Raw genomic sequence first — 25,497 nt, 5'->3', positions numbered from 1 at the left:
GCTTGTGCCATCAAACCCCTGCAACTTATCCAGAACGCTGCAGCCCGCCTGGTTTTCAACCTTCCCAAGTTCTCTCATGTCACCCCGCTCCTCCGCACACTCCACTGGCTTCCAGTTGAAGCTCTCTTCCACTACAAGACCATGGTGGTTACCTACGGAACAGCAAGAGGAACTGCCCCGCTCTACCTTCAGGCTATGGAAAAATGTACTTTCTATGCCTGTGATATGTGGTTGTCCCACCTAGCTATCTTAAGATACATGCACTAACTGTAAGTCGCTCTGGATAAGAGCGTCTGCTAAATGACTAAAATATTAAAATAAAGCAAATGAGAACTTTTATTTTATTATTCAAGAAAACATAAAATACCGTCTTTCCATCCAATTTTTTAAAATGACCGTGATATGATATTTTGCACATATCGCCCAGCCATACTGTTTGTGTGTGTGAGCGTGCGTGCGTATGTGCATGCAGATCAAGTGTACAGTGTGTGTATGTGCGTGCATGTGCGTGATTGCAAAATGAGATTACTTGTTTAATAAGATGGGACCTCAGTCAGTTATAATTGATTCACAAGCTAATGGGTCAGGATTGGTCTGGATCTCTGACACTATTGGAATAACTCCCAATTGGCTGTTTGAACATATTATAGGAGTCTTATAGCATCTCTCCATCGTAAAACATACAGCACACTGCCTAGAGGCTTCAACTGATGCTTATTGATAACTTAGCAGAAGGGTTTCAGAAATGTGTGTCCACTCCTACCACCTAGAGCCAATGAATCAGGGGGTTAGCTTTACGAGCTGTGAGTCTCTCTCTCCTCATCTAAACCAACATAGATCTTAATCAGCTTTATCAGAGGCAGAATAGAGCAGAGAACAGTGCCAGAGACCACGGCTCATCTGAGCACTGCCACAACTAATTGTATTAGAATGCTGCAGTCGAACAGTAACACACACGCCCACACACGCGTCAAGTACTGTGTGCAGTGAGTGTTAATAACCTTGATACGTAATTGAGGTTGCTTCGTCTTATGCTGACATACAGTATCTGAGCTCTTAGGAGTGGTAAAACTAATGTGGTTGTTTACCCAATATGGTTATGGTTCACTTGGATAACTGTAGACTGGCCAACACTGAGAGGGTGTCAAATAAAAGTACCAGGTTAACAAGGAGAAGTTGAAATATTCACACCCCACTGTATATCTGATGTCAAAGTGTGTTTGCTATGTCACTGTGGCAAAACAGATTTAGATATCAAAGTCATAGCTGATGCACTATTTAAGTTTACATTTAGGCTAAACTTTGAATCCTCTTTTCCAAAACCATAATTACAAATACATAATATACCCAGAGTTGTCATATTAAACGTCTTGAAAATTGCATGAAAGGTTGTTATTTTCATCCCACTCTGCCTCACAGTTAGATTATTGCCAGTTGCCAAAATAAATGGTGGGGAAATTGGATTTTGTGGTGACAGTCTCAATTATGCAGAGATTATTAATATGACTAAATCCTAGCGAGAGAGATGCTTGTCAACAAGCAGCCTGGTCGATGAAACCATGCACTGATTAAATATAGCACTTCCATTTCCCCTGCCATTCTTCATGGAGACTAGACAGCATCACCACAGTGGTTGAGCCATCTCATTTGAAAAAGTAATAACTTGTCACTCTGATAGATCCCCCACTGCCATTACCTCATTTTATAAGGTAACGCATTTAATAGTCTGTTAAATGGGATTACTGTGTTATTTAGCTGTGTTGTGACAGATGGCTGTCCCTAATAGCGGTGGTCCTTGCCATGCGTGGGTAATGACATGATGATATTAAAGCTAACTGTAGCTGGGGCTCTGATGTGAGCCTGGACTGATGCTCTAGTTTACATCAATGTGTCTATCACTTTACTACAGGCCACGTCTGCCCTGGAGCTCTTAATCAATCAGTGAATGGAGCAGTCCTTTCAAGATGCGTGTGTGGGGGGAGGGGGTAGGTAGGTGGGGAATAGACTTGATGGAGCACAGTACATTAATGTTGTTTTAGTGGATGGACTCTCTTGCCTGTGTGTCGTGTGTGTGTGTTTCCACCGCTGGACCTGGTGAGAAAGGGAAAACGATGCTCTACTGTGGGCTGACATCTCAGTGGGGCTTTACGAAGCCTCTGCTTACAGGAGCAGAGAAGGTTGGCAAGGAATTAAGAGTTAGAGAGGAGGACAGGTTGGCTAAGGTCAGAGTGTAATATCTCTCTCTCTCTCTCTCTCTCTCTCTCTCTCTCTCTCTCTCTCTCTCTCTCTCTCTCTCTCTCTCTCTTTCGCTCTCTCGCTCTCTCGCTCTGTTTTGTAGATATTCAGGCCACAGGTAGTGACTGAGGAGTTTCTCTTCAAATTTGGAGCACTGCTGGTAAGTCATTGAGACAGTGGTGTATAGTGGTATAGTCCCGTGGCCTTCTGCACCCCTCATTCCTGATGTTGTGTCTTCCAGAATCACATAACATCTATTGATGCCAGTGAGACCAGTTTGGGCAGTGCAATAGGTGAGTGAATATCAGCTTGCTTTATCACTGTTTTTTAGTACTGTAGGCTTAATCTGCATCTGAACAACTGGCCCATAGAGTCCATACTGTAGGTGTAACCTTGTGCTGTTTGATTCCCAGGACAAGCAGGTTCAGAGGAGCTGATCAGGAACACTCTGTCAGCTGTGGAGGCCATCTCCCAGCACCCAGCCCTGCTGACGCCCCATCACTGTACTGTGAGTAGGGTCCTAGCCCCTAACCCTCTAGCCCCTAGTCCCTAACCCCCTAGTCCCTAACCCCCTAGCCCCTAACCCCCTAGCCCCTAGCCTTTTAGCCCCTAGTCCCTAACCCCCTAGTCCCTAACCCCCTAGCCCCTAGCCTTTTAGCCCCTATCCCCTAACCCCCTAGTCCCTAACCCCCTAGCCCCTAGCCTTATAGCCCCTAGTCCCTAACCCCCTAGTCCCTAACCCCCTAGCCCCTAACCCCCTAGCCCCTAGCCTTTTAGCCCCTAGTCCCTAACCCCCTAGTCCCTAACCCCCTAGCCCCTAGCCTTTTAGCCCCTATCCCCTAACCCCCTAGTCCCTAACCCCCTAGCCCCTAGCCTTTTAGCCCCTAGTCCCTAACCCCCTAGTCCCTAACCCCCTAGCCCCTAACCCCCTAGCCCCTAGCCTTTTAGCCCCTAGTCCCTAACCCCCTAGTCCCTAACCCCCTAGCCCCTAGCCTTTTAGCCCCTATCCCCTAACCCCCTAGTCCCTAACCCCCTAGCCCCTAGCCTTTTAGCCCCTAGTCCCTAACCCCCTAGTCCCTAACCCCCTAGCCCCTAACCCCCTAGCCCCTAGCCCCCTAGTCCCTAGCCTTTTAGCCCCTAGTCCCTAACCCCCTAGTCCCTAACCCCCTAGCCCCTAACCCCCTAGCCTTTTAGCCCCTAGTCCCTAACCCCCTAGCCCCTAGCCTTTTAGCCCCTAGTCCCTAACCCCCTAGTCCCTAACCTCTTAGCCCCTAGCCTTTTAGCCCCTAGTCCCTAACCCCCTAGTCCCTAACCCCCTAGCCCCTAGCCTTTTAGCCCCTAGTCCCTAGCCCCTAGCCTTTTAGCCCCTAGTCCCTAACCCCCTAGTCCCTAACCCCCTAGCCCCTAGCCTTTTAGCCCCTAGTCCCTAACCCCCTAGCCCCTAGCCTTTTAGCCCCTAGTCCCTAACCCCCTAGTCCCTAACCCCCTAGCCCCTAGCCTTTTAGCCCCTATCCCCTAACCCCCTAGTCCCTAACCCCCTAGCCCCTAGCCTTTTAGCCCCTAGTCCCTAACCCCCTAGTCCCTAACCCCCTAGCCCCTAGCCTTTTAGCCCCTATCCCCTAACCCCCTAGTCCCTAACCCCCTAGCCCCTAGCCTTTTAGCCCCTAGTCCCTAACCCCCTAGTCCCTAACCCCCTAGCCCCTAGCCTTTTAGCCCCTATCCCCTAACCCCCTAGTCCCTAACCCCTAACCCCCTAGCCCCTAGCCTTTTAGCCCCTAGTCCCTAACCCCCTAGCCCCTAGCCTTTTAGCCCCTAGCCCCTAACCCCCTAGCCCCTAGCCTTTTAGCCCCTAGCCCCTAACCCCCTAGTCCCTAACCCCCTAGTCCCTAACCCCCTAGTCCCTAACCCCCTAGCCCCTAGCCTTTTAGCCCCTATCCCCTAACCCCCTAGTCCCTAACCCCCTAGTCCCTAACCCCCTAGCCCCTAGCCTTTTAGCCCCTAGCCCCTAGCCTTTTAGCCCCTAGTCCCTAACCCCCTAGTCCCTAACCCCCTAGCCCCTAGCCTTTTAGCCCCTATCCCCTAACCCCCTGCCCCCTAGTCCCTAGCCTTTTAGCCCCTAGTCCCTAACCCCCTAGCCTTTTAGCCCCTAGTCCCTAACCCCCTAGCCTTTTAGCCCCTAGTCCCTAACCCCCTAGCCCCTAGCCTTTTAGCCCCTAGTCCCTAACCCCCTAGTCCCTAACCCCCTAGCCCCTAGCCTTTTAGCCCCTATCCCCTAACCCCCTAGTCCCTAACCCCCTAGCCCCTAGCCTTTTAGCCCCTAGTCCCTAACCCCCTAGTCCCTAACCCCCTAGCCCCTAACCTCTTAGCCCCTAGCCTTTTAGCCCCTAGTCCCTAACCCCCTAGTCCCTAACCTCTTAGCCCCTAACCCCCTAGCCCCTAGCCTTTTAGCCCCTATGCCTCTAGGCTCTATTGACGCCCCATCACTGTACTGTGAGTCTGGCCCTGTGGTCTGCAAGGAGCCTGCAGCAACACTGGCCCCGTCCAGAAACAACCCTTGACCCCTAACCCATAGGCACTGGTCCACTCAGATGTCCACTCATAAGTGCGGAGGGGCTAAGGACTAGAGGTTAGGGATTGTCTACCAGCCCAGTACTTCCTTCCCAACACAGGGCCCTGGCATTTGGGGTTGACTTGGAGTAATAATGTATGGTGTTGGAGTGAGACCATCAGACCATCAGACTATCAGTTGTGCTGCCTCAGCTGGGCCTTGGTCTGGTCTGAGGAGGCTGTGTAATGAATATTGACCTACAGGAAGGAGCTGGGCCAGGCACGGGCTGAGTCCTAAATGGAGCGCTATTCTCTATATACTATGGGCCACGGTCAAAAGTAGTACACTATAAAGGGAATAGGGTGCCATTTGGGACGCACACAGGAAGTAATGAGTTGAAGGGGCTTGTGTTCCTGTGAAGAAGAAGAAGAAGAAGAAGAAGAAGAAGAAGAAGAAGAAGAAGAAGAAGAAGAAGAAGAAGAAGAAGAAGAAGAAGCACAGCTCCTCTGAGAAGAAGAAGAAGAAGAAGGAGAAGAAGAAGAAGCACAGCTCCTCTGAGAAGAAGAAGAAGAAGAAGGAGAAGAAGAAGAAGCACAGCTCCTCTGAGAAGAAGAAGAAGAAGAAGAAGAAGAAGAAGAAGCACAGCTCCTCTGAGAAGAAGGAGAAGAAGAAGGAGAAGAAGAAGAAGCACAGCTACTGAGTAATATGAGAAGGCACTTTAATTGCATGTCTGACACTAGTCATTAGACACCACTGAGCGTTGTCTGTCAGCGGTGGAGTTTTGAGAAGGGAGCAGCACAAACACATGCATGAGTACACACACACACACACACACACAGTTTGATTGTTTCCTTTTGTTGGAACAAGCTCTCAGAGGTGAACCACAGCAATATCAGATCTAGTCATCTGTTTTTAGTTCTATCTATTTATACTCTTGACTGGCTGTTGCTTTATAGAAATGCTTCTTCTGAGTCAGACAGACACATTAAAAGCAGTTTGCATGATGGAGGGAGAATATGTGCTCAACTAAATATAATGGGAAATAGGCGACAGCGACACAAAATGCTCCGCAAAGCACAACAGTCTCTTTTGATGGATATATTCTAATAAAAAACAAAGGTGCTCAATGGATCCGTCTCAAATGGCACCCTAATCCCCTTACAGAGTAGTGCACTGCTTTTGTCCAGGGCGCATAGGGCTCTGGTCCAGGGTAGTGCACTAAATAGGGAATAGGGTGCCATTTGGGACGCATCCATCGAGACACAGTACATCCTTTGTACCCACCTCAGGCTTCATATTCTAATGATGTCTCCCGTTTAGATGACGTCCTGGTTGAGACTAGAACAGAACAGAACAGAGCGTTTACTGTTGTTTCTATGGAAATAGTCCTCATCATAATAGGGATGGATCCAATTGTTATTATAAAAAGCGCTCACATCAGGTGTTATCTTCTAATGGTGTATATGATCAGAGGACAGGGGCAACATCATATTTACATAGAAATTGGGAGTGCTCACACAAGTGCTTGATTTCATTGCTCCTAGCTTTTATAGACGACATGTTGTAAAGAAAAGACATGATTATACATTTGCATGTGATGAATAAATGACTTGTAGGCAATTTAATAATAGGAGTCAAATGTAAATAGTGTCTTGTTTTATGTTTATTTGTTTATTTTGTGTATTTTTTTTAAATGTTTATTTGTTGTTTAGTTTGTTTATTTTATGTTTATGTGTTGTTTATTTTATGTTTTTTTATTTTATTTTATGTTTTTTTTTTTTTAATGTTTATTTGTTGTTTATTTTTTATTTAATGTTTATTTGTTGTTTATGTGTTGTTTATTTGTTGTTTATGTTTATTTATTGTTTATTTGTTGTTTATGTGTTGTTGTTTTTATCTCTTCAAGGTTGTTGATTGCATTCTTCCTCCACTGACTTCTCTTGCCTTCAGTAAAAACGGTAAGGAAACGGCTGGGTCATGTGATCTCCATAGGACATACAGTGCATTCAGAAAGTATTCAGACCCCTTGACTTTTTCCACATTTTGTTACGTTACAGCCTTATTCTAAAATGAATTAAATTGTGTTTTTTTCTCATCAATCTACACACAATACCCATAATGACAAAGCAAAAACAGGCTTTTTTTCCTAAAATAAAATAAATGAAATTTCACATTTACATAAGTATTCAAACCCTTTACTCAGTACTTTGTTGAAGCACCTTTGGCAGCGATTACAGCCTTGAGTCTTCTTTGGTATGCTTGGCACATTTGTATTTGGGGAGTTTCTGTTTCTCCCATTCTTCTCTGCTGATCCTCTCAAGCTCTGTCAGGTTGGATGGGGAGCGTCGCTGCACAGCTATTTTCTCTCCAGAGTTGTTAGATCGGGTTCAGGTCCGGGCTCTGGCTGGGCCACTCAAGGACATTCAGAGACTTGTCCCGAAGCCTCTCCTGCGTTGTCTTGGATGTGTGCTTAGGGTCGTTGTCCTGTTGGAAGGTGAACCTTCGCCCCAGTCTGAGGTCCTGAGCGCTCTGGAGCAGGTTTTCATCAAGGAACTCTCTATACTTTGCTCCGTTCATCTTTCCCTCGATCCTGACTAGTCTCCCAGTCCCTGCCGCTGAAAAACATCCCCACAGCATGATGCTGCCACCACCATGCTTCACCGTAGGGATGGTGCCAGGTTTCCTCCAGATGTGACGCTTGGCATTCAGGCCAAAGAGTTCAATCTTGGTTTCATCAGACCAGAGAATCTTGTTTCTCATGGTCTGAGAGTCCTTTAGGTGCCTTTTGGCAAACTCCAAGCGGGCTGTCATGTGCCTTTTACTGAGGAGTGGCTTCTGTCTGGCCTGATTGGTGGAGTGCTGCAGAGATGGTTGTCCTTCTGGAAGGTTCTCCCATCTCCACAGAGGAACTCTGGAGCTCTGTCAGAGTGACTATTGGGTTCTTGGTCACCTCCCTGACCAAGGCCCTTCTCCCCCGATTGCTCAGTTTGGCCGGGCGGCCAGCTCTAGGAAGAGTCTTGGTGGTTCCAAACTTCTTCCATTTAAGAATGATGGAGGCCGCTGTGTTCTTGGGGACCTTCAATGCTGCAGAGATTTTTTGGTACCATTCCCCAGATCTATGCCTCGACCCAATCCTGTCTCGGAGCTATACGGACAATTCCTTTGACCTCATGGTTTGGTTTTTGCTCTGACATGCACTGTCAACTGTGAGACCTTATATAGACAGGTGTGTGCCTTTCCAAATCATGTCCAATCAATTTCATTTACCACAGGTGGACTCCAATCAAGTTGTAGAAACATCTCAAGGATGATCAATGGAAACAGGATGCACCTGAGCTCAATTTTGAGTCTCATAGCAAAGGGTCTGAATACTTATGTAAATAAGGTATTTTTTTTATTAATTTTTTTATACATTATCAAACATTTCTAAAAACCTGTTTTCACTTTGTCATTATGGGGTATTATGTGTAGATTGATGAGATTATTTTTGTTGTAAATACATTTTAGAATAAGGCTGTAACGTAACAAAATGTGGAGGGGTCTGAATACTTTCCGAATGCACTGTAGATAGACATTCTGTCAATGTGCCTATTCTGCAATGTTCCATATCTAGCATGGCACACAGCGAGGCCCTTGGTCTAAAGTTTAACACAAGGAACCATGTCTTTAACTCAACTAGATGTACTTGGTATTGTAGCAAATGTTTTGATTTGTATAAAAGGCAACTATCAGCTGTCTCACTGCAGAGGGTCTCCATGGATCACTAATGCTGTGTGTGTGTGTGTGTTACATGTTCATCTCTGTGCTCTGTTTTGTGTTGTAGTGGAGTGGCGTATCGTCAGCTTGCGGGTTCTGTCAGAGATCACACTGCTGCTTCTGAGCCAAGAGGCTGTGGAGGAGGGAGAGAGGAAGGAGGAGGAGAGGAGAGAGGGAGGGAGGAGGAGAGAGAGAGAGTGCAACTCTTCAACTGGCAGACTACTGACTCTCATTACAGAAGCCCTTCTTCCACAGTGAGTGTGCTCTCTCCTGCATCTCTCTCTCTCTCTATCCTCTCTCTATCCCTCTGCTCTTCTCTACATTTTCCCTCTCTCTCCTCCCCCCTCTTATCTCCCCTACCCTCTCTCTCCGCTCTCTCTCTCTCTGCTCTCCTTTACCCTCTCTCTCTCTCTCTCTCTGCTCTCCTTTACCCTCTCTCTCTCTCTCTCTCTGCTCTCCTTTACCCTCTCTCTCTCTCTCTTTGCTCTCCTCTCCCCTCTCCCTCTGCGCCTCCCTGTCTTCAATTGCTTATTCAGACTTCTCAGCTTTAGCTCATTTAAAAGGTCTGATGACATGGATTCATTAATGAACAGAAACTGATAGCCAGCCCAGCTCCACTGTTAATCTGGGCCTGGGCGTGTTGACTGCAGTCAAAGTAGTGAACCTTCTTGTTTTGGCAACTTTATTTGGCCAATTCCTTAGTGGAGAAATAAACGTTTTAGATGTATTGAAACGTTTTTTCATTAGTAATTTAGATTTATTGAATTCAATATTTAAGCCAGCCCCCATATGTGTTGGCCAGTTCTCTGCAGAGGATTTCTAGATGGCTGTAAAGATGTTCTACTAACTATCAACAAGCTGTTGAACTAACTATACCCTAAACCTCCATAGGGGACTATCCAAATAGCTATCCATATAAAGTGTGACTGATGTCTCTCCTGTGTTGTACAGGTATGAATCTCTCCTGTTGGAGCCAGACCCAATTCCAGTCTACGCTCTCAAGCTGCTGGTGGCCCTCACAGAACACAGCACCCCCGTCAACAGGTAAAGCCTTCTAGCCCAGGGATCATCAACTAGATTCAGCCGCGGGACGTTTTTTTTCTTCAGCGGATGGTTGGGGGGCCGGAACATAATTACAAATAATTTGTAGACTGCAAATTGACCTAAGAAGCCCAAACATATATAATATTTGACTAAAACATAATAATTTCAAACCTTGCTTACATTTGAATACGATCACGTGTCTCTCTATTATGTGTGGGTATACTTGTGAACAACTCGGATCTGATTTCCTGGTGTTTTTACAGTATTCTATGTCCAACCATGGATTTATTTTATTTATTTTTTGTGCTCAGAAAATTTGAGGTGCCAAATAAAACCACCGCCAGTTGGGGAACCCTGTTATAAACCATCTCCAGATAGACAGACTAAGACTCTAACCAACACAATGTCATCTTGATGAAAACCAAAGACTCTAACCAACACAATGTCATCTTGATGAAAACCAAAGACTCTAACCAACACAATGTAATCTTGATGAAAACCAAAGACTAACCAATACAATGTCATCTTGATGAAAACCAAAGACTAACCAACACAATGTCATCTTGATTAAAACTGAAGAGTCTAACCAACACAATGTAATCTTGATGAAAACCAAAGACTCTAACCATATTGTAATCATTATAAAAAACAAAGACTAACCAACACAATGTCAAAATGATTCAATGATTGAGAAGCTGCTTTGTTCCACATCTGTTATTGTCAACCCAAAGTTTATGGAGGTGAGTTGCGATGGGGTTGCTATGGGTGTCTCAGTGGCATCTGTTGTATACAACACAACCTGAAGAGACAACACAGCATATTGATTAACACCTGCAGTTTTTTTCTGGTGTTGAATATTAAATTACAAGCTTAGTGACAAGCTCTGTTAATTGCGAGGATTTCTCTGGGGTTTAAGAAATTATCAAATTAAAAAGTCCATTGCTCACTCTCTTTCTCTCCCCCTCTCTCTCCCCCCCTCTCTCTCTCCCCCTCTCTCTCTCAATTTCAATTCAATTCAATTTAAGGGCTTTATCTCTCTCTGTGTCTCTCTCTCGCTCTCTCTCTTTTCTGTCTGTCTCTCGCTCTCTCTCTCTCTTCAATTCAATTCAATTTAAGGGCTTTATTGGCATGGGAAACGTATGTTAACATTGCCAAAGCAAGTGAAGTAGATAGTAAACAAAAGTGAAATAAACAATAAATATTAACAGTAAACATTACACTCAGAAGTTCCAAAAGAATAAAGACATTTAAAATGTCATATTATGTATATATACAGTGTTGTAACAATGTGCAAATAGTTAAAGTACAAATGGGAATATAAATAAACATAAATATGGGTTGTATTTACAATGGTGTTTGTTCTTCACTGGTTGCCCTTTTCTTGTGGCAACAGGTCACAACTCTTGCTGCAGTGATGGCGCACTGTGGTATTTCACCCAGTAGATAAGGGAGTTTATCAAAATTGGGTTTGTTTTCGAATTATCTCTCTCTCTCTCTCTCCCTCGCTCTCAATTCAATTTCAATTTAAGGGCTTTATTGGCATGGGAAACGTATGTTAACATTGCCAAAGCAAGTGAAGTAGATAGTAAACAAAAGTGAAATAAACAATAAATATTAACAGTAAACATCTCTCTCTCTCTGTTTCTTTCGCTCTCTCTCTCTCTCTCTCTTCCTCCCTCTCTCCCTCTCTCCCTTGTAGCTGTAAACCATAAGCTGTCTTTAGACACATAAGATCATTCATTTATTGTGTTACTATTTATTTTATTTGTTATTTTATTTATTTAATATTTTCTTAACTCTATTTCTTGAACTGCATTGTTGTTTAAGGGCTTGTAAGTAAGCATTTCACGGTAAGGCCTACACCTGTTGTATTCGGCGCATGTGACAAATACAATTTGATTTAGATTTGAATTGATGTTATTACTACAGACAAAACTAAATCAAAAAGTGAATAATTGTATTATTTATTAGTAGCCTAATACATAGTTTCAAATGTCTGACTTCTCTGCAGCATCAGCATGTTGAGGGGTGTTCCAGAGTTCTGGCCTCATGTAGGGGGCAGCGTGGAGCTCAGGCCCGACACTGTGCACTGTTTACTTAATAACACACTGTAGATCCCCGTCCTCCCTCTGTAGCTGCCTGCCTGCGGGGCACCAACTCACAGTGCATGGCTCATTTAGAATTCAGCTCACACCACGTTTCCTTGGCTTGCCAGGGCCGTTTCCCCACTCCTCCGTTCAGTCATCTCAATCAGTGGGGAAAGTAGATGGTGAGCAGAAATAAGTGTAAACTTAAACTCATTTTAGAGAAATACTCAAATAGAGACATTATTTAATTGCAGTAGCTGATGCTTAAGCAAAAAAGAGGCATTGGCTTGTCCTTATTGAAAGAAAGCTACACTGGTAATTTTATGTTAAAGAGATTCTCATAGGTAGGACTCCCCTGATATGCTGCAGCAGTAACACACTCAGACACGCAAACACGGACGCACGCAAGGTCACACACACACACTGGGCTGAAGGAGGGGGGAACCGTTCCCTGGGAAAGGAAAGCCATTGATTGATTGATGATTGGGTGTGTCCAACTAGGACCAGCCTACAAGAGAGGTGTGATGTCACCGCCATGTCGCTGCTGTTCAGGGGAGAACAGTGGAGCTGATAGAGAGAGACCAGGAGAACAGAACGGGGGGTTAACAGCTCCCTGGGGAGTTTAAAGGAGTCTTTCACCAGCTGATGGCAACACACACCTCCGCAGTCAGTCTGTCATCCTGCTCAATGGCTTTCAGATCACACTGAACCTGAAGCACCAAGAGGAAGACGTAATGTCACTTCTCAAAGGGAAATCTGAGAATGCACTGTTCTTAAACAACCCACCCACTCACACCCTCTTAGAAGACTTTGTCTGCTTCTCAAATGGAACTCTATTCCTTATATAGGGCACTACTTTAGAACAGGGCCCATAGGGCTCTGGTCAAAAGTAGTGCGATATGTAGGGAATAGGGTGCCATTTGGGATGCACCCTATGTTGTAGGTTGCTATAGCTAGCTAGCTGCTGCAGTTGTATGACTTTCCTGCATAGTGTTTACTGTTTACCATAGATGTTCCAGTGTTCATCAGAGACCCACACTGTCCTCTAACGTAATGAAATGCAGCAGACAGGCCCTTTGTGTGGTTGGGATTTGTAAGGAATATTGATCCGTTACTTAGGGAAGGTCAGACTAAGCGTAAGTTAGGGACTGTGCTGCTTAGCAGAGGTTGGAACATTATGTTACTGAAAGATGCAGAAGAAGTCGTTAGGATGAATATGATTTCACTCTGCTGCATAATAAACGAACTATGAACACCACTGCACCATATACCATACACCACTGCTTTATACCGGTTTACCAATGAATAAACCCATGTAGTATGTTGAAATTCTTCAACAGCAATATATTTTAGACTGCTCAGGTACTGGTAGGATACACCCTGTTCCCTATATAGTGCACTACTTTTGACCAGGGCCATTTGGGACGCACAGTCTATGATGAATTGAGAGCTTGTTTCTCTGTGTTTCTGTGCTGCCTGCCTGGTCGTTGAGAAGGTGATGATGGACACCAGCTGGGTGCGCTTACATAGTTTTATCTCTGATCTCCAACACGTCCCAGACTGACTGCCATTTCTCTCAAGGCTCTGAACACAACTCAACCCCCACACCTACCTCCTCCGTCTATCTATCTGGCACTGAGAGAGCGAACTGAACTATTCAAATTGATGTCAGCAATCTGCTACACACTCCTGTTGGTGGTATTTCCCTTGTCTGAGACGAGCTATTACATTTACAATGAGAAATTAAATTGCATTTACCACTGCTTGATAAAGTCCTAAAAAAGTGCAGAGCTCTCTCCTTGATGGGTTCTTGCCTAAATTAGATTGCAAATTGGGATATTAACGGGGCTACATACAAGTATGTCTTTTCCCCCTCATTATCAGGTTTGATACAGAGTTCAAACTTTCCAATTATCTGAACCTTTGGCCGTTGTTGCCTTTGTGTGGGCTCAGTCAGTCTGCCTAGCCGTGCCCGCTTTAGCGAGTAAAGCAAAACCAGTGCTATCTGCGTGAACGCTTTTACACCCTGATTAGCAGGAATTTGAAAAATGCTTTTATCCCAGCGGAAGCCAGCCTCACGGCTACAGCTACAGGAAACCGGCATGCTAACGCTAATAAAAACATGTTCTAATAAGCAGGTTAACGGAGGTTACAGACTGACTAGATCAAAGCAACCCTTGTCCTGTTATTTTGATTTGATTTTACTAGAGTTTGATATCGTGCTATTGGTCAACGCGGTACCGTTGCCTTGTAGTCTGCAGACATAATGAGTGATTGGTGAGTGGGATGAACAGGCGTGGGTGTTATTTTCAATGTGTCACAAAAGGCACCCTATTGTGCAATACTTTGTGCCAGAGGCCTATGGGCCCTGTTCAAGAGTAGTTTACTATAAAAGGAATAGGGTGTGTTAGAAGCCCGGGAGCACCAGGTGTCCTCTCCTCTCCTCCCTCCTCTCCTCTCCTCTGTCTGCCACCTGTGCTGCCTGCATGGAGACCTCTGCTCCTCCCTGCTGATTGGAGTGGACAGCAGAGTGGATTGCTGTCAGAGGAATAGAGCAAAACCTGAGCCCTGACTGTGCGTGTGCGCGTGTGTGTGTGCGAATGACTGAGTTTGTGTGTATGACTGAGTTTGTGTGTGTGTGTGTTCGTGTGTGTGTAATCAGCTCTGACAGCTGGTGTGTGTAAAGGAGGATGGGAGTACTACCTCGTACTGTCAGTGTCACTGGCCAGTCTGAAGAGCTGACTGGGCTTGAGCTGTGTTGGTCTGTCATGGCTGTGCTGGTCGGTCTGACATGGCTCAGTGGCAGGCAGCAGCCCTGTCCATTCAGCCTCAGCCTCTCCCTCTGACAGGCAGCAGAGATGACCTGCAGGACTGTCTGTGTCCTCTGACAGTCAGGGGGAGCCATGTGTAGCAAAGTGTATGGGAACAGTGCCCAGTAAAGGATAGAGACTGCCTCTCAATGTTTCCAGAGTGTTTTACTGGCACTAATGTACACTATTACTGTACACTCTACCTTTCAGACTTGATTACATCACTATATACAGTGCCTTCAGAAAGTATTCATATCCCTTGACTTATTCCACATTTTGTTGTGTTACATGCGTCATAGCTACATCATTCTTGTCACAGGAGATAGGGGATAACCCACTATCACATTTCATAACGCTTTTAAAACAATTACCTGCACTCCAGATCGCCAAATCAGCCAATAGATGGTATGGGCATACTTGTCTAGAACACATCCATCCATTTATATCATCATGACAAAGTATATATTTTGCTTAGATGTACTCAATCTAAACAGTTTACCAAATTATTCAACTCCATTTCTCCTTCAAGTACCATGTCGCAATGTGCACTGTGTGTCTGTGGGAAACAGAGATATTACAGAAAGGAGGAGATGGGAATCCCACTGAGCAATGAATGGAGAAACGCCCCACTCAACTGACTGTCGACACATCACATTCACGTTGTCATGCTGCTTCACGCGGTTGCTAAGCTAATTGTCACACAATCCCTTCTCAAAGTCAGGCTATGAGTGGAGAAACCTGCCTATTTTCCTCGAAAGTACGTAATGTCACAATTCCAAAGCTATACAATATTACAGAGAACAAGTTTATTATCTCAAATCTTGGAAAATATTTGCAATGTTGTACTTCTTGTTGTTCGCGAAATTCATGCTAATGTTCGGTTTTTGAGCTAGTGCCCAATTGACTAACATTCACTCCTTGAAGGAGAGCTCTCCTTGTCTTAGAATCGCCCAGAATGTACTGCACAGCCCATTGACGACGCATGGGCAACGTACACAATAGGCGTTAATAAGATTCAAATGGAGTTTCCCATCTCCTCAAAAGTATCTCCGTGGGAAATAAATGTACTCTGCTCTCGATCTGGGCTAGTTGAACTCGGTGAAATAGACTCCTAAATTGATAGTGCAGATTTTACAGCTAGCTAGCAACTTCACATGCTGATATTGACTTTCGTATTATTGTATGTAGCTATGTTTTCTAGCTACCTAGCTAGCCAGCCAGCCCAGAGAGAGAGCATTGCATTGTGGGTTTTGTAGTAGACTTGAGCTGCTACAGATTTCCAAAAACGATTTTCACATGTTTCTAACAACCTTGTTATAACGACAAAATGAAAAATGTGTTCACAAAAATGATTGTTTTCACATATTGCTGTCATTTAACACTATTTAACACTGTTAATCATATTAATTAGTGATTTGGGGTGGGTTATCCCTTTAATCCATTTTGAATTCAGGCTGTAACACAACAAAATGTGGGAAAATTCAAGGGGTGTGAATACTTTCTGAAGGCACTGTCTGTACCTAATCTTAAAGCTTGAATCCTTAATTGAAACAATAACAAAGCGCCCACCCGCCTCTGTTTTGGGAAAAAGCTGAGGGATGGGCCTGGAGAAATGTAACCACACTCAAATTCATAGACAGAGCTATGGATGCAAGGACTGACCATCCATGATATCAGAATGATAGTTTTAACCATGTTTTGAGTCTATACAGTCGTTGTTAACATTTGAATTCTTTACAAACATTGGGGTAAATTAAGCTTATTTTGGGTTCTGATTGGGTACGACAGTTGAATTAAAGCTCATGAGGCATTTATGAGTTATTTTCTTCAAGAATCAATGGGTACATATAATTAATTTATAAGTCAAAAATGGATGTACTAACTAACTCATTTTGGCTTTAAATACTCAGTATACCAGTAGCGGCAAAACAAGACACCATTGGCTGTTTGGTGGTGGAGCTGAGAGAGAGAGTAGAAAAGTGCTTTTTAATATATTAATCCAAATCTCTCCCAGCCAGGCAGCTGCCGGAGGATCTGTGATAGCAGACAGACTGTGTTAAATGTCATCCACACATTGTGCCATTATTAAGGAAGCGTGGCAGGTTGAATTAGAGCTGTACTCAGGCACACTCATCTTCATCAGATTGTAAATAAGATCAGAAGGTTGTCTGCAGCCATGGAGAATGTGGGCAGAGCGTATCTTATCATTTTTTGACCTATAACATCTCCAGCCTGGCTGGGCAAATGCCACTTCATCCACGCAATCTGCGTCTGCATGAAAATGTTAGTTTTTATCCCCTAACGTTGTTTAAGATCAGTCTGTAGATTCTGTATGGCACAGAGATGTATGTATTAAACTTGAGATGTACTGTACACGCATACTGTGATATCCAGGCTAGAGGTAGTGTTTAGAGAGTCGTGTCTTTGACCCAGATAGTTCTTCCTTCTCTATGATATGTCTTCAACAGACATGCATTATTATTATTATTATTATTATTGGGTGCCTTGACGGGAACTGATTTTGATACCTTAGTTTGTCTTAACATGACACTGATGCAGGGTGCTATAGATTAGAATGATGTGTAACCAGGCAGGCTAGTGGTGAGACACTACCACCCTAGAGATGGACCTGATTTGTCTCAAGAAATATCCCTAAAGTTCTCGGATTTAATGGCTGAAAGCTATGTGAGTCATCACGGCACGGTGGAAGGCTGTTCGTTGGCTCGGCACCGATGTAGCCTAAGTTAGGCTATAATTTCATGTCACTTCGCACACAGGATGCCTTCAGTTCAATGTGGAATGCATCCCAAATGGCACCCTATCCCCTATATAGTGCTATATAGGGTGCAATTTGGGTTGCAGGCTCGGCAATCTGTGAGGCTTGGCGAGGAGGCCTGGCTATTTGCACTTCTCTGTCACCCTGTCAGGGAGATAAAGCTTGGCCATTCATCAGCTCTGGTTACGCCACTGTCTAGTCTACTCTCTGGGGATAAAGTGTAATTACGACCTGGGTCCTCTGCTCACCTTTAACTCTCCATATTCGTTCCTGTTTTGTTTTATGAGCACAATGTAATGTTAATGACGTGTCATCACTCAGGTTCACACGTAGATAGATGGGAGAGAGTTGTTTCTGAACTACAATAATGGGGGAGGTCAGGGAAGAGTGGAGGGAGAGAGGGAAGAGGAGAGGGAGAGAGAGAAGAGTGGAGGGAGAGAGGGAAGAGGAGAGGGAAGAGTTTAGGGAGAGTGGAGAGGGAGAGAGGGAAGAGTGGAGGGAGAGAGGGAAGAGTGGAGGGAGAGAGGAGAGGGAGAGAGAGAAGAGTGGAGGGAGAGAGGGAAGAGTGGAGGGAGAGAGGGAAGAGTGGAGGGAGAGAGGAGAGAGAGAATAGGGAAGAGGAGAGGGAGAGAGAGGAGAGAGGGAAGGAGAGAGGGAAGAGGAGAGGGAGAGAGGAGAGGGGGAGAGGGAGAGAGAGGAGTGTGGCGGTAGAGAGGAGAGAGGGAGAGGGAAGGATGGAGGGAGGGAGAGAGGGAGAGGGAAGGATGGAGGGAGAGAGGGGAGGGAGAGAGGAGAGAGTGGAGGGAGAGGAGAGAGTGGAGGGAGAGGAGAGAGTGGAGGGAGAGAGGAGAGTGGAGGGAGAGAGGAGAGTGGAGGGAGAGAGGAGAGTGGAGGGAGAGAGGAGACTGGAGGGAGAGAGGAGAGAGTGGAGGGAGAGAGGAGAGAGTGGAGGGAGAGAGGAGAGAGTGGAGGGAGAGAGGAGAGAGTGGAGGGAGAGAGGAGAGAGTGGAGGGAGAGTGGAGGGAGAGAGGAGAGAGGGAGAGAGGGAGAGAGGAGAGAGGGAAGGATGGAGGGAGAGAGGGAGAGAGGGAAGAGGAGAGAGGGAAGAGTGGAGGGAGAGAGGAGAGTGGAGGGAGAGAGGAGAGAGTGGAAGGAGAGAGGAGAGGGAAGAGTGGAGGGAGAGAGAGAGAGAGGAGAGAGGGAAGGATGGAGAGAGAGGAGAGGGAGAGAAGAGTGGAGGGAGAGAGGAGAGAGGGAAGGTGGTGCAGAGAAGAGGAGATATGGATGGGGGGACAGTTTGTATCTCTTATACAGTTTGACTGCTATATAGTTCACTGCATACATACAGGTGTGGGATTTTAATTTGATCACTCTTTTGTTGCTTAGAAATGCAGATGAGCTTCGGGATTTAAATAAATTCACCAAAAGCTCACACTAACACACGGTTATATTAACAGTATTGCACTTTTTATGTAGCCTACTTTTGGCCAGCTAATAGCCTTACCACCGATAAAGCAACATTATAGATTAAACGTTCAAATCCTGTTGCTGCAAGATTATTTTGCTGTGACAATTTAGGTCAAATTAGAATCCTACATCTGTAGGCAAACTACTGTAGGCCCCTACAACAAAGTTGATGTGGTTAGTTAGTTAGTATGAAAGCAGATTGTCTCCCGAGTGGCGCAGTGGTCTAAGGCACTGCATCGCAGTGCTAGCTGTGCCACTAGAGATCCTGGTTCGAATCCAGGCTCTGTCGTAGCCGGCCACGACCGGGAGACCCATCGGGCGGCGCACAATTTGCCCAGCGTCGTCCAGGGTAGGGGAGGGAATGGCCGGCAGGGATGTAGCTCAGTTGGTAGAGCATGGCGTTTGCAACGCCAGGGTTGTGGGTTCGATTCCCACGGGGGGCCAGTATAAAAAAATATATATATGTATGCACTCACTAACTGTAAGTCGCTCTGGATAAGAGCGTCTGCTAAATGACTAAAATGTAAATGTAGTCACTTTTTGTGTTTTCATCTGTATTTCTGATTTCGGTCATGTTTCAGTATTCTCCTTTTTCAGTGTGTTCAGGTTGCCTGCTGACTTCTATGTGACTTTCAACCTCAATCACATCTTCTCTGGCTAATCACAGGCTTTTGTTGTCCCTCTGCGCTTTATTGGGAGATGTAGTCCTAGCGGCAGTGGTATTTATTCTTATCTGGTGTTCTGCACAATGGCCTAGCTGCCTCACATAAAGCTATACTACTTTAGAAACATTTGATGTCTTTGGAGGACTGAGGACAACATATATGGAAAACTGGGAAATAAATGTTTCCCAGCTATGCAATACATCATTGTTATGTAAAAACTCCCTCGACTACATTTTCTATGGGTGACCTCTAGTCTTGTTTAAATGTGTCGAGCCTGCCTGCCACGGTGTTTTCTTCCTTTGAGCACCTCTACACACAAGATGTAATTGGTTGTGAATCAAAAGGCTTAATCAATAAGGGAGCTGTGGAGAGTCATTTCCAATAAAGATGTACATTACTCCTGGGTGCCGAGGTGTCAGAAGGCTCCTTTCTCCCAGCCAAAGATTAGTCAGAGGTCCTTTTCTCACATGACTGATCTTAGAGGCGAGGCACGCTGTGGTGCCTTCACACACACACACACACACACACACACACACACACACACACACACACTGCAATAATCCCATACGTACAGTAGGCCTCAGATTCAGACGCAACGCATGGACTTTAATGAAGATTAAACGTCTCTCTGTGCTATGAAGGTAGCTAAACGTGCCTCTGTGTGTTTCTCTCTCTCTTTCTATCTCCCCTCTCTCTCTCTTGCTCTCTCTCTCTCTTTTCTCTCTCTTTCTATCTCCCCTCTCTCTCTCTTTCTATCTCCCCTCTCTCTCTCTTACTCTCTCTCTCTTTTCTCTCTCTTTCTCTCTCTCTCCTCTCCCCCTCTCTCTCTCTCTCTCTCCATCTCTCTCCATCTCGCTCTCTTTCTCTCTCTCCCCTCTCTCTCTCTCTCTCTCTCTCTCTCCCCCCTATCTCTCTCTCTCTCTCTCTCTCTCTCTCTCTCTCCCCCCTATCTCTCTCTCTCTCTCTCTCTCTCTCTCTCTCTCTCCCCCCCCTCCACAGGCTGGTCAGAGACAGCAGAATCCTACCTGTTGTCTTTCAAGTCATGGCGGTAAGTTAAGCCCCACTTAAATACTGCTTTTTCTTCTCTATATTAAAATCATGTGTTCCAGGAAACTGCTTTGGTGTGCGGTTTTATTTATCACTTCTGCTGCCTGCCCAACTTTTCATTACCGGGCGCAGGTAAAAAGCTATCTCCTAAAAATATAAGTGGTTTTGTCAAATTCCCACCTAAACTCTACTCTGTGTCTGTGCCTCTCTCCGTCTTTCGGACAGCCCGAGGTGTAAAATAGTGTAAAGGAATGTTAGGATGAAAGCCATATTACAAACCACCTTGCTTCCTCCTCCTCCCCCACCCCACCTCCCTTTTTTATCCTCTGTCATGAAAATATATGAGTCCCATTGGGTAGAGAAAACTTTGGGCTATTGGAACATAATTCAAAGGCTGTTATGTGAGGGGAATTCTGCTCGACCAGACATTCTACCTCCTAAAAACGCCTCCCATCCACCCCACCGCCTGCATGCCGGCTTCTCTCTCTCTCTCTGTAATTTCAGTCCGAGCCCATTTTGCACCAGCAGCGCTCGTTTGCAAGGGTTCTTTATTGATTTATTATGCAAATGAGTGTGCTGTGCGGTGATGACCCATCACAGTACATTGTGTAATTGAGTGACGGAGGGAGCGGAACAGCCTTTGGAGGGGCTGTGCTTAATGGAGTGAGAATATTAAGTCCCTCCCCCCCAGCTCCTACAACAGGTTACATATTCATCAGACCAGAACGCTTATTTCCAGTAAACAGCCAATTCCCCCTTGACCTCGATCCACCAGTAACTGCTCTGCACTCTTTAATGAACGTATCGCTTGGGTGACTTCTCAGACAAGATGCCACTGCATGTAAGAACAGTTTGAGAAACATCACACAGACGGAATAACTTAGCTGTTAGGTTGATTGTCTTCACGTGTTGTGTTGCTTTCCACTTCTCTCTTCTTCTATGTTTTGGAGGTATAGGCCTACAATGATAGTACCAACTATGACCTATGTAGACTTTCTCACATGCATGTCATCATCACATTTACCTAATATTCTGAATTTGTGATTCAATTAATACATTGTGGAATGCGTTAGAAAAGCCTCCATCCATACAGTTTAACACTATACAATGCAGTGTTACATACGCAGCCATACAGGAAGGAGAGACATTTAGTGTGCATTACCAGCCGATGCAGTCAGTGTCAAGCACTTAACCACTGCTCTATCCAGTAAAGAACCAGTCTGGACTCTATCACACACTGTAATCCTCTGCTCCTCTCCACCGCTGGAGGGTTTACCATTCATATACTGTCTAGTTCTTATACCCACAGGGCATACACTATGGCCAGTCCATTACAGGCATTACAGATAAACAGTGACAGGATTAAATCAGCTCTTCTCACTCTCACTGTACTGTAGTCACCGTGTGTAGTGTACCAAATGGCAGCCTATTCCCTATGTAGTGCACTACTTTTGACCTATGGGTCCTGGTCAAAAGTAGTGCACTACATAAGGAATAGGGTGCATGTTTGGGACGCAGACCATACCATTTAACTTTGAAACGCAATGGCTTGCCTTCTCCAATCCAATCCAATGGAAGCTGATATGCGTGTTAGGTTGTGATCGTATCAAATTGCCTTTTCGCGACAGTTAGTGCAGACTGCAGTAGTAATGACTGTCCACTTATTTACTTTTAAGGCCAGTTCAGCAGTTTCACGGACTGACATTGATTCAGGCCAGAGACGGCATGAAAGTGGTCCGCGGACGGAGCCGTAATGGACATCACTAATGAGTGTGGCGAGGAAGCCAGTGGTGATTGACAGTGGCATTGATTGAGTTTGGTCCATCATCAGCAGACATATCCTTAAGCAAGTGCTGAGGGAGCTTGACTCTGGTTACAACATGAGCCCCGTGTGTGTCCCAAATGTGTCCCAAATGGCACCCTATTCCCTATATAGGGCACTACTTTTGACCAGAGCCCCTTTGAGACGCGACCCTTGACTCTGGTTACAACAAGGGCCCAAAGTAACACTGCTAGGCTCTAGCCTTCCTTCCTTGCTATCCTGAATCTAATGTCTGGAGACTGAAGCTCAAGCCTAGTTTGTTGTTGCTGCTGCAATGGATCATGGTCTTTTACTGATAATCATGATTGATTGTGTTAATGAGAATGCTTGAGAATTGAGACTCCTCAAATGTCTCTATTTTAACAGCTTTGTTTTAAAGGCATGGAAGTAAATGAAGAAAGATGTTCAGTGGAGTGGATCCCCTCACTGTTCAGGATGTCTTTATCTCTCCCTTCCCCTGATTGTAGTGCCTCTGCCCCACGTTCAATTTGATGTCATCTGACGGTGTAAATCTAATTGGAAGAAAAGCTATTTTGCTTGTGTGTGGGGGGAAGGTAGGTAGGAAGGTACAGTCGGTGGACTCTGTATGAGTTTGTGAGCTCTAATAGAATCAGAGGTTTTATACAGCTAGCTCTGATTGCAATGTTGCTGGTGTTTGGAGAATAGGCATGTTCCCCTCTCCCATTCTCATTAACAACAACAGAGAAGAAAAGTCTGCACTGCAACAAATATTGATCTCTAGACCAAATTACAGCTTGAAAAAAAGTCTAATTGCAGACATAAACGCTGCCTTTTGTTGTACTGCAAAGCTGGTTTTCAGAGCTTTGACCCAAAAATAAAAAACAGCAACTTATTTTACACTGTAGGACATACTGAAAAGAAGAATCCTTTTTTTAATCCGTTTTCCTTGCAGTCGACAGAAATGAATCGACTGCTTGTCCCAACCCCTCCCCAAAGACACACACACACACAGGATTGAAGTTAGTTTAGAAGAGGCAGCCAAGCAGCTAGATAGGAGTTGAGGTTCTGGGAATGGGCCTGTGATATTGAGGCTCCAGTTTAGTTCCATGTAAACACAGAGAGACATACATTCATTTGAGAACAGAAGGGATTTTTGGTTCAGACTCTGTGAGGCCAGAGGCAGCCAATGGTGTATTTGGGATTGTGATGATGAGATCTGAAGTTAGAATTATAGATTATGAGAGATCAAGCTGCAGGCAGGCAGCACAATTCCATTACACATGTGATATGATACAGAAATGAGGACATGCTTTTTCGGGAGGCGATAAAAAGTTGTTTTTCTTTGCGTCCTTATTTTTTCAGTAAGTTTTGATCTCCCACTTTTGGATTCAACTCGGTCATCTGTCAGAAATAATCATACGTTTCTCCTCCATGTGTCTCCCCATTCATCCTTATCAAATCAAACCAGCCTTTGTGTTAAACAAGCTGTTTATAGGAAGTAGTGAGTCAATAGTTTGAGCCCATCATGGTTTAGGTCTAGGCCCACACATCATGTATCTCTTCATTAAGGGGTGTTGATATATGCATGACCCCTGCTCCTCTAGTGGCCTAGCAGAGAAATCAGGTGGAAAAGCGATGATTCTGGGCCTTGAGATTCCATGGCTAATTCATCCAGGAGACTGAGGAGAATCCCTGAGCTGGCCCGGCCTTAACCAAGCCTCGTCTGGGCCCTAATTATGGCTGAATTGATTTTCTGTGTGTGTGTTTGCCGGTCGTGACGTGTGTGTGTGTGTGTTCACTCTGGCCTAGATCTACGGCCCCAGACATCCTAACCCAGGCCTTCATTTCCTGCCTACTTATTATGTTCCTAATTCCCCCTGCACGCTGCTCACCAGATAATTACACAACCTTCACCATGGCTCATCCCCTGCACCCTGCTCACCAGATAATTACACAACCTTCACCATGGCTCATCCCCTGCACCCTGCACCCTGCTCACCAGATAATTACACAACCTTCACCATGGCTCATCCCCTGCACCCTGCTCACCAGATAATTACACAACCTTCACCATGGCTCATCCCCTGCACCCTGCTCACCAGATAATTACACAACCTTCACCATGGCTCATCCCCTGCACCCTGCTCACCAGATAATTACACAACCTTCACCATGGCTCATCCCCTGCACCCTGCTCACCAGATAATTACACAACCTTCACCAAGGCCCATCCCCTGCACCCTGCTCACCAGATAATTACACAAACTTCACCAAGGCTCATCCCCTGCACCCTGCTCACCAGATAATTACACAACCTTCACCAAGGCCCATCCCCCTGCACCCTGCTCACCAGATAATTACACAACCTTCACCATGGCTCATCCCCTGCACCCTGCACCCTGCTCACCAGATAATTACACAACCTTCACCAAGGCCCATCCCCTGCACCCTGCTCACCAGATAATTACACAACCTTCACCATGGCTCATCCCCTGCACCCTGCACCCTGCTCACCAGATAATTACACAACCTTCACCAAGGCTCATCCCCTGCACCCTGCTCACCAGATAATTACACAACCTTCACCATGGCTCATCCCCTGCACCCTGCTCACCAGATAATTACACAACCTTCACCAAGGCCCATCCCCTGCACCCTGCTCACCAGATAATTACACAAACTTCACCAAGGCTCATCCCCTGCACCCTGCTCACCAGATAATTACACAACCTTCATAATTGCACAACCTTCACCAAGTAACCTCCACCTCCCCCATCTCCCTCCTCCCTCTCCCCAACCTCCCCTGCTCCGCCGCTGGACTTCATCTAGCCCTCAGCTAGGTCCTGAAGATGCTTCCCCTCTCAAAAGTTAAGATGCTAATGACTGTTCTTCATTAAAGCTCAGCTATTTCTAATGACTGTTCTTCATTAAAGCTCAGCTATTTCTAATGACTGTTCTTCATTAAAGCTCAGCTATTTCTAATGACCGTTCTTCATTAAAGCTCAGCTATTTCTAATTATTATTAATTAAAGCTCTGCTATTTCTAATGACTATTCTTCATTAAAGCTCAGCTATTTTGAATGACTATTCTTCATTAAAGCTCAGCTATTTCTAATTATTATTAATTAAAGCTCTGCTATTTCTAATGACTATTCTTCATTAAAGCTCAGCTATTTTGAATGACTGTTCTTCATTAAAGCTCAGCTATTTCTTCAGTCATCATATAGATATATAGATATAGGCTCTTAAGCTGGCACTCTCAGGCACACACAGGTGTAT

The 25,497-nt window shown here is 45.2% G+C and overlaps 1 protein-coding gene across 1 annotated transcript in view; it reads left to right on the top strand.

Moving 5' to 3' along the window:
• The window catches only part of LOC311139313 (serine/threonine-protein kinase ULK4-like), a 138,217-nt gene that overhangs the window by 49,835 nt on the left and 62,885 nt on the right, over window positions 1-25,497 (top strand). Inside the window, exons 25-31 of the mRNA XM_084174192.1 lie at window positions 2,339-2,395; window positions 2,477-2,528; window positions 2,649-2,743; window positions 6,690-6,741; window positions 8,607-8,793; window positions 9,491-9,583; window positions 20,388-20,436. Of these exons, the coding sequence (XP_084030318.1) occupies window positions 2,339-2,395; window positions 2,477-2,528; window positions 2,649-2,743; window positions 6,690-6,741; window positions 8,607-8,793; window positions 9,491-9,583; window positions 20,388-20,436 (585 nt within the window). The remainder of the gene's footprint in view (window positions 1-2,338; window positions 2,396-2,476; window positions 2,529-2,648; window positions 2,744-6,689; window positions 6,742-8,606; window positions 8,794-9,490; window positions 9,584-20,387; window positions 20,437-25,497) is intronic.

This window comes from Coregonus lavaretus (assembly GCF_964263955.1).
Source record: "Coregonus lavaretus genome assembly, chromosome: 13".
In the NCBI taxonomy this organism is placed as follows: domain Eukaryota; kingdom Metazoa; phylum Chordata; class Actinopteri; order Salmoniformes; family Salmonidae; genus Coregonus; species Coregonus lavaretus.
The sequence above is the reverse complement of the archived record's forward strand: the minus strand, read 5'-3'. Positions and strand labels throughout refer to the sequence as shown.